The sequence below is a fragment of the Acomys minous genome (assembly GCF_964271855.1).
Source record: "Acomys minous genome assembly, chromosome: 9".
Lineage (NCBI taxonomy): Eukaryota > Metazoa > Chordata > Mammalia > Rodentia > Muridae > Acomys > Acomys minous.
Genome location: NC_140490.1, coordinates 84,190,977 through 84,200,519, shown reverse-complemented (window position 1 = coordinate 84,200,519; position 9,543 = coordinate 84,190,977). Strand labels below are relative to the sequence as shown.

Here is a 9,543-nt window from a genome sequence, read left to right as displayed (position 1 = left end):
GACCTCATCCTCCCCTTGCCCCTAAAATCACAAGGCCAGGTAACCAGCCACTCTCAGCTGGGAGCCAGATAGACATCCCAGGAGACGCAGAGACTGGGACACTAATCCACAGCTATGGGAGTCCACCCTGAGGTAACACAGGAGCCTTGCTCGAGGCCCCAGAGCTTGCTTAAGAGGGTCAAGGCTTTATTTCGAAAAGCTCTACCCCAGCCCCACCCTCACCCCGCCCCTCCCCCACCTACATCCTGGAACCCAGGGTACACACACATGAATGAGTATGTGTTTGGACACATGGGTGAAAACAACCCTGAGCATCCTCCACCGTAGCAGGTTAGTCAGGGGAGTGAGGTGGCACAGGGCCTCAGGCCCTCAGGCTGGACCAAAAGGAAGCAGGTTGAGGCCGCGTGTAAGGCCATGTGGTGGAGCACGTCTGTCATCCCAGCACTCGGGAGGCTGCAGGCAGGACTTCAGAAGTTCAAGGTCATCCTTGGCTGTTTAGTGAGTTAGAGGCCAGCCTGGGCTACATGAGACCCCGTCTCAGAAAAAAAAATGAAAAAGGAGGCGGGGAAAGCTGAGGAGAAAGTACCTGACACTCAAGCAAGCATAAATCCAGAATCAGGTCCCTAGAACCTGTGTAAATGCTGGGCAGGCTTGACAGCCCAGAGCTGCAGACAGAGATGGGCAGCAAGCTGGCTGGTTAGACCAGATGAACTGTGAGCTCTGGGCTCAAGTGAGGGACTCTGACTCAACATATAAGGTAGAGAGTGGTCCAGGACAACACTGGACATCAACTCCTGCCCTACACACACTCACACACATACAACTCACACACGCAATCACACATGCTACTATGAACCTGCGTGCACTCTCACACACAGTCACACATACCATTACACATACACTCATATGTATGCACTCTCTCACACACATAGCCACACATACCATTACACAAACATGCATGTTCTCTCTCACACACACATACTGACACCACCACGCACTCACATGCATGTACTCTTACATACACACATACCACTACAAACACAAATGTATGCACTCTCACACACAAACTCACACATTACTATATACACTTTTTTTTTTTTAGTTTTTTGAGACAGGGTTTCTCTGTGTAGCCTTGGCTGTCCTAGACTCCCTCTGTAGACCAGGCTGGCCTTGCATTGCTTCCGAAGTGCTGGGATTAAAGGTGTGTGTCACCAATTCTTTATTTATTTTATTTTATTTATTTATTTATTTATTTATTTATTTATTTATTTTGGTTTTTTGAGACAGGGTCTCTCTGTGTTAGCCTTGGCTGTCCTGGACTCACTTTGTAGACCAGGCTGGCCTCGAACTCACAGCGATCCGCCCACCTCTGCCTCCCGAGTGCTGGGATTAAAGGCGTGCGCCACCACGCCTGGCACCAATTCTTTTTTTTTAATGATTTACTTTGTGTGTGTGTGTGTGTGTGTGTGTGTGTGAGAGAGAGAGAGAGAGAGAGAGAGAGAGAGAGAGAGAGAGAGAGAGAGAGAGAGAGAATATCAGCAGGGCAGTGGTGGTGCACACCTTTGATCCCAGCACTCAGGAGGCAGAGGCAGGTGGATTTCTGTGACTTGGAAGACAGCCAGGTCTACACAGCATGCTCCAGGACACCCAGAGCTACACAGGGAAACTCTGTCACAAAACAAACAAACAAAAAAAAACCTACCAGGTCACCCCCTCCAAAGAACTGTCCATGCCGAGGGAGCAAAGAAAAACAGAGGGGGTGCCCCATGGAGATCAAGCTCCTTTAGGGCTGAGTGTGGCCAAGTGGGCGACTGTTCTTGCAGGTTCTGGACACAGGAGAGCAGCTGATTGTCCCTGTGGATGCCTTGGAAGAGGGGAACAAGGGAGCCCTGTGGAAGCTTCTGCTCTCGGGAGCCACAGCTGGGGCAGTGTCTCGCACAGGGACGGCCCCTCTGGACAGAGCCAGGGTATACATGCAGGTTTGTCCTTGGGGCCCGGGCCCTTTGCAGGGACAGTGTGGTCGGAGAGGGGGTAGAGAAGGAGCTGACAGAACTCAGGAGGGACTGCAACTAGACTTAGAGGCCTCAGAATGTTGCTGCTCAGACTGGAGTTGTGGAAGATGGAGGCGGAATCGTGTTGGGGCTAGGTTTAGAGAACTCCAGGCACAGAGACCAACACGAGATTAGGTCAAACGGTTCAGAGATCTGTGGGTTGTGGCTGATGCCTTTGAGATGGTTGCCAGGGGACATGAGGGGATGGAAGAAACTCAGGACGGACCCCAAGGCTTCACAAATACCAGAGAATCACTCACAGCTGAGCAACGTTCCCAGCCCTCCTTTCTTTCTTTTTGAAGAACTTTTTTTAATGTGTTTTGAGTTTGACTGTGTGCTGTGCTGTGCACCTGGTGTACATGCAGTACCGCTGGAGGCCAGAAGAGGGCGATGGATCCTCTAGAACTGGAGCTACAGGTGGTTGCAAGCTGCCACATGGGTGCTGGGAACCCAACCAGGTTCCTTTGCAGGAGCAACCGGTGCTCTTGACCCCTGGGCCATCTTCCCAGGCCCCAGCCCAGTGTGCTACCCATTAGCTGTCCCACCAGCCAGTCCCCCTCTTGTCACATTTTTTCTTACAGTCATCCCAGTAAGTAGCCCAGGATGGCCCTGAATTCACCCTGTAGCTGAGAAAGGACTTGAACTATAATGTTCCTGACACGTCCCAAATAGTTGAGATCACAGACCAGCCTTGCCAGACCTGGCCACAATGGAGATCTTTAGATAAATGTGAAGACTAGATAAATGGATTTACCCTGTGGCCCGGCTTGTGATCCCAGCTATACCCCCAACGCTGAAGCTCGTTGACAATTTCAGTGAGAAGACCTTGTGTCAAAACATTTTTAAAAGCCGGATGTGGTGGCACACACCTGTAATCCCAGCACTTGGGAGGCAGAGGCAGGTGGATTGCTGTGAGTTCCAGGCCAGCCTGGTCTACAAAGGGAGTCCAGGACAGCCAAGGCTACACACACACATACACACACACACACACACACACACACACACACACACACGGGACATGGCTCAGGGGTGGCCCTCGCCCCCCAATTCTGAGGGACTGGGGAACACCTGGCAGGGTCTCAGGATAGTTTACCTCTCCTACTTCCTCAGGTGTACTCCTCCAAGAGTAACTTCAGGCACCTGGTGAGTGGGCTGCGGAGCCTGATTCAGGAGGGAGGCGTCCGCTCTCTCTGGCGGGGCAACGGCATCAACGTGCTCAAGGTCGCCCCTGAGTATGCCATTAAGTTCTCTGTCTTTGAGCAGGTGAGACTGGGGTCTCACCACAGATCAAGCCCCCGGAGTGCAAGGCACCCCTCCACCCTCCCGCCGCACTGAGTCAGGAGATTCTCTCACACCCACTCCCCGCCCACCCCACGCCCCCCGCAGTTTAAGAATTTCCTCTGCGACGTGGACAGCTACTTGCCCTTCCAGGAGCGGCTGCTCGCGGGCCCCCTGGCTGTGGCCATCTCCCAGACGCTCATCAACCCCATGGAGGTAAGGCGGGAGGACCCGGGTGGTCAGGACTGGCTCTGGGGCACCCCTCTCCTCCTTCGCTTGGCTCCCCCCTTCCTCTCCGACCCCCTTACATCCCACCTTGCTCTTCCTTCTTCCTCCTGGCATCAGCCTCCTCCCGTCCACTCTTCTCCTTTCCCTCTGCTCTCTCCCGTCTTGGCTCCTCCCTCTCCCTCCTCCCTCTCCTCCACCCTCCTGCCCTGCCTTTTTCTGTTTTTGGTTTTGGGGGGGGGGGGGTTTGTTGTTTTCAAGATAAGATTTCACTTTGTAGCTCTGGCTGTCCTGGAACTCGCTCTGTTGACCAGGCTGGCCTCGAACTCAGAGATCTGCCTGCCTCCCCAATCTGAGCACTTGGGAGTAAAGTCACAGCCACCACATCTGCTACCTTTCTTTTTTCTTCCGTCCTTTATTCTGCCTTTGCCTTTTCTTTTCTTTCTTTTTTTTCCCCCCTTGGTCCACCCCACCCCCGTGCCTTGGTTTTTCCAGAGAGGGTTTCTCTGTGTAGCCTTGGCTGTCCTATACTCCTTTTGTAAACTAGGCTGTCCTCAAACTCACAGCGACCAGCCTGCCTCTGCCTCCCAAGAGCTGGGATTAAAGGCGTGCACCACCATGCCGCGCTCCTGTCTTTGCCTTTTCTTTCTTTCTTTCTTTCTTTCTTTCTTTCCTTTTATGTTTGTTTGTGTTGTCTTGTTTTTGAGACAGGATTTCTTTGTATAGCCATGGCTGTCCTGGAACTTACTATGTAGACCAGGCTGGCTTCAAACTCAGAGATCTTCCTGCCTCTGCCTCCTGAGTGCTGGCATGCACCATCACTTCTCGGCCTTGCTTTTTCTTTTTTCTTTTTTTAAGATTTATTTATTTATTACATATACAGTGTTTTGCCTGCATGTGTGCCTGCACACCAGAAGAGGGCAGATCTCATTATAGATGGTTGTGAGCCACCATGTGGTTGCTGGGAATTGAATTCAGGACCTTTGGAAGAACAGACAGTGCTCTTAACCTCTGAGCCATCTCTCCAGCCAGTGTTTGTTTGTTTTTAGCTTTTTTTTTTTTTGAGACAGGGTTTCTGTGTAGCCCTGGTTGTCCTGGACTCACTTTGTAGACCAGGCTGGCCGGAAACTCACAGCGATTCACCTGCCTCTGCCTCCCAAGTACTGGGATTAAAGGCGTGCACCACCAGTGCCCAGCAGAAGTTAAGTTTTTGCTTCTGGTTTTGTGTGTGCGTGTGTGTGTGTGTGTGTGTGTGTGTGTGTGTGTGTGTGTGTAAGTGTGTTCATGGGGAGAAGTTGCCTCTTTTCTTGGAGGAGCAGGAGCACTAGTGAGGACTGAGTTCAGGGTTTTGCACATGGTAGGCCACCCATCTGGTTGGCTCGTTGGCTGGGTTTTTTTTAACCTTTATTTTATATGCATTACTATTTTGCCTGCACTTATGTCTATGTGAGAGTGTCAGACCTTGGAGTTACAGTTGTGAGCTGTCATCTGGGTGCTGGGATTTGAACACAGGTCCTCTGGAAGAGCAGTTGGTGCCTTTAACCACTGAGCCATCTCTCCAGCACCCCGTCTGAGTTTTTTGGTTTATCTATTCTGGTGTGTGTCTGTTTGCATATGTGCATGCAGTGCCTGTGGAGGTCAGAAGAGGGCATCGGATCCCCAGGAGCTGGAATTAACATGTTTCCCAGGATCAAATTCAGGTCATCTTGTTAGGAGCAAATGCCTTAACGTGTTGAGGTATCGCATCTGCCTCTTCTTCTGGTTTTGAAATGAAGCCTCATGTAGCCCAGGCTGGCCTTGAACTATGTAGCCTAGGATGATCTTCAACTCTCAATCCTCCTTGGCTGCATAGTGAAAAAGAGGATAGCCTGGGCTACTTCAGACCCAGTCTCAAATACACAGAGTAAATGTGGTTGGCCTTGGGGAATGGGTGTGGTTAAATGAATCTTGGGGTGGCATAATTGGATCCTGATCCCCCCCTCCCCAAAACTGATCTCTCTGTGTAGCCCTGGCTGTCCTGGAACTCAATCTGTAGACCAGGCTGCCCTCAACCTTGAAGATCAGCCTGCCTCTGCCTCCCAAGTGCTGGGATAAAAGGCGTGATACACCACCACCCAGTGGTGTCTTTAACTCCAGCACTCTGGAAGCAGGACGGACAATCTGTGAGAGTCTGAGGTCAGTCTGGTCTGGGTTTCAGGTAAGCCAGGGCTACATAGGGAGACTCTTTCTCAAAAGGAGTAGGAGCAGGGTCTCATTGCAGCCCAGGCTGGACTGGAACTCTCGCTATATAACAGGGTGACTTTAAACTTCCTGTCCTATCTCTATTTTTGGATGCTGAGATCACAGGTGTGTGCCACCGCACTCAGTTTACGGGGACGCTAGGATGGAACTTAAGGCTTTGCACTAAGCATGCCCTCAACCACAGCCTCAGCCTCATGTTTTTTGTGAGTCTTGGCATGTAGCCCAGGCTGCCCTCAAGTTTGTAATCCTCTTGCTTCAGCCTGTCTAGTGCTGATGAGTGTGTTAAAACCTGGTTTAAACTTTTCTTTAAAAAGCTCAACAGCAACCCTGAAGGTGATGGCTCATGCCGTTAAACCCAGCACTTGGGAAACAGAGGCAGGGGGATCTTTGTAAGTTCGAGGCCAGCCTGGTCTACAAAGAGAGTCCAGGACAGCCAAGGCTACACAGAGAGACCCTGTCTCAAAAAACAAAAACAAAAGCAAAACAAAACAAAAGAGAAACCCTGTCTTGAAGAAAAAAAAAAAAGAAAGAAAGAAAAAAGAAAAAGAAAAGTCCAACTTCTATTTGGGCTGGAGAGAGATGGCTCAGCCATTAAAGGCTAGGCTCACAACCAAAAAGAATAAAAATAATATATATATATGAATGAGTTCGGTTCCCAGCACCCACAGCTGTCTCTCTAGCCATAAAAACAAAACAAAACAAAACAAAAACTCAACAACCTCAGGAAGTAATGTTATAGTGAGAACAACCAGGCTTGTGCCCTCCCACTGGGCTCCCTCTTTCCATGTAGGTGGCCTATCTAATGCTGCATGTGCACAGCTGAACCCTGGAACCCTTAACAATACTTCACCTATCAATGCCAGGCTGGGTTGCTTAACCAAATGGCCCTCCTCCCTGTCTCCAGGTTCTCAAGACTCGGCTGACCCTTCGCTTCACCGGCCAGTATAATGGGCTTCTGGACTGTGCCAGGCAGACCTTAGAACGGGATGGCACCCGAGCCCTGTACCGAGGCTACCTGCCCAACATGTTGGGCATCATACCCTATGCTTGCACCGACCTGGCCGTCTTTGAGGTGTGTGTCCCCGGAGGAGAGAGCATCACCTTCAGGTCTGCCTGGAGCTTTCTCTCTGCCCCTTTGGGTGCTGGGAACTGAACTTGGGTTTTCTGCAAGGGCAAACAGATGCTTTTTACTGGGGAGCCATCTCTCCAGTCCATTGGTTTTTGTTTGGTTGTTACCACCACCACCCCACCCTACCCCACCCCTGCCACTCCCCCCACCCCACCCACCATAACAGGCTTTCTCTGTATAGCCCTGGCTGTCCTGAAGCTCACTCTGTAGACCAGGCTAGCCTCAAACTCAGAGATCCAAAACCTGGTTTTCATGACAGGGTCAGCTCAATATGTAGATGAGGCTAGCCTCAAATTTAAAGAGATCCTCCAGCCTCTGCCTACAAGTGCTGGGAAAAAAGGCATGTGCCCTTGTGCTCAACTGGTTTTTATTTTGAGACAGGCTCCTAGTATGTAGCTTTGGCTGAACTTACAGAGACCCACCAGCCTGATTCAACAGTGGAGGAGTTAAAGGCGCTGTCTTGACTCCGAGTCCTTATCAAGAGCACTCTTGTCTCCTTTTGCAGCTACTCCGGTACTTGTGGCAGAAGTCGGGCAGGGACATGAAGGACCCCAGTGGCCTCGTCAGCCTGTCATCTGTAACACTGTCCACAACCTGTGGCCAGATGGCCAGTTACCCACTGACTTTGGTGCGCACAAGGATGCAGGCGCAAGGTCAGCCCCAGGAGCCACTGCACACGCCCCTCCCCTGCTTCATGCCAGCTCTCTGGGAATTTCTCACCCTTCCCCACCAACTTCCAGCCTCTCTATACCCCACCGGGAACACCCCCAATCTAATCCCGGCCCTCAAATGAACATGCCTATCACTCCATTGCTTGAGAGGCCAGCCTCAGCTAGGCTGGGATTCTAGCTCAGCCTGGTACAAAGTACACCTGATATGCATGAACTCATTGGCTCACTCCCTCGATCAGGTGTGCTCTAATTCCAGTAGGAAGTGGAGACAAAACGGATCAAGAGTTCAAAGCCAGGCAGGTGTGGTGGTGCACGCCTTTAATCCCAGCCATTGGGATGCAGAGGCAGGCAGATCTCTGTGAGTTTGAGGCCAGCCTGGTCTACAAAAGAGAGTGCAGGATAGCCAAGACTGTTTACACAGAGAAACCCTGTTTCAAAAAAAAAAAAACTTTAAAAAGATTTGAAGTTCAAAGCTAGCCTTAGCTACATATGGAGTTCTAGGCCCGCTTGCACTACATGAGACCATCTCAAAATACATACATACATAGCAAGAACCGAATGATCTCTACAACCCCCCCAAATGTAACGTCTCCACACTGACCACGGTGACATCTCATGTCAGACCCACTGCTGATCTTGTCTTTGTCTATCCCCAGACACAGTGGAAGGCTCCAACCCCACCATGCTGGGAGTCTTCAGGCGGATACTGAGCCAGCAGGGCTGGCTGGGGCTGTACAGAGGCATGACGCCCACATTACTAAAGGTGTTGCCAGCAGGCGGCATCAGCTACCTGGTGTACGAAGCCATGAAGAAAACCCTGGGTGTACAAGTCCTGAGCAGATGACATGCCCTGAACAGGAAGAGAATGGAAGACCCAGTGTCCCTGGATCTCAAAGGGCCCTCTAAGGCTCAGGCGTTAGGTCATTTTGGTTTGAAAAAACCATCCAGGACTAGGGTTAGAACGCTGGGAGTCCCTCCTGTGGGATACGGTCTGGGTTGCGACTCCAGCCTGGTTTTTGCTGGCTTGTCCAACAGAAGGTGCAGACAAGGAATAAAGTTAGTTTTGGCTGTCTGTGTCTGGGATTAGCTGGTTCTGGGTGGAAAGCTGGGAGGATGAGGGTGTAGTTCAGGGAATTTGCCCGGCATGTACAAACTCCTGGGTCTAGCTGGGCGTGGGTGGCCCACACCTTTAATCCCAGCACTCCGGAGGCAGAGGCAGGCAGATCTTTGTTAGTTCAAGGCCAGCCTGGTCTACACAGCAAGTCCAGGACAGCCAAGGCTACACAGAGAAACCCTGTCTCAGAAAACCGGTGTGGGGGGGGAATCCTCGGTCTAACCACCCCCCCCCCCAGGACCTGGGGAACAAGGGGTTTGGGTTCCTGTAGGGACCTGAGATTTTTGGATCCAGGCTAGGAACTAGGGGACCTGTACCCCTGTAGGAACTTGGGATCCCTTCTGAGTCCAGGGTTGGGAGCTGGGGGCTCGGACCTCTTTGGGGACCTGGGTTCAGATCCGGGACAGGCTTGAATTAAGTCTGATGAGTTGGTGCCATGAGTCCTGGAAGAAGTGCCAGCTGAGATGAAAAATTCAGGAAATCCCTGGGTGCTTCACTCAATCTCGGGCCACCCACACCTCGAGAAACAACGACAGCCAAGGCTTCGAGCAAGCCACGTGCAAAGCCGCTTGGGGCGCTGCTGACCTAGAGGTCAGGCCGGAGTTCCGTAGCTAACCACCGCCCACCTCCGCTGCCATTCACTCGGGCTCCCGCTAATCCGCTCTTGCCGTCTGGAAGCCGGTTCCACCCCAACGTAGGTGGCTTTCACTGGCTCCCATCAAAACAGGGCTCTATTACTTCCGTTGCCATTTGCCCGTGAAGGCGTCGCTCATTGAACGCTTGTCCTTGTCGCTCAGCCATTGGATCCGAAGTCAGAGGGACACGGAGTCTGAG

At 51.6% G+C, this 9,543-nt stretch overlaps 1 protein-coding gene across 3 annotated transcripts; it reads left to right on the top strand.

Moving 5' to 3' along the window:
- The first annotated feature begins 57 nt into the window (after positions 1–57).
- Positions 58–8,667, top strand: SLC25A41 (solute carrier family 25 member 41). Of its 3 annotated transcripts, none has more exons than XM_084796128.1 (7): positions 58–132; positions 1,824–1,979; positions 3,162–3,314; positions 3,483–3,545; positions 6,700–6,867; positions 7,430–7,577; positions 8,252–8,667. In XM_084796128.1, exons 1-7 carry the CDS (start codon positions 115–117, stop codon positions 8,437–8,439), a joined length of 894 nt encoding a protein of 297 aa, XP_084652254.1. In that variant the 5' UTR covers positions 58–114; the 3' UTR covers positions 8,440–8,667. The 3 variants fall into 3 exon arrangements, with proteins under 3 accessions (XP_084652254.1, XP_084652253.1, XP_084652255.1); XM_084796127.1 differs by having other exon boundaries at positions 3,438–3,545; XM_084796129.1 differs by lacking the exon at positions 6,700–6,867 and having other exon boundaries at positions 3,438–3,545.
- The last annotated feature ends 876 nt before the right edge of the window (positions 8,668–9,543 follow it).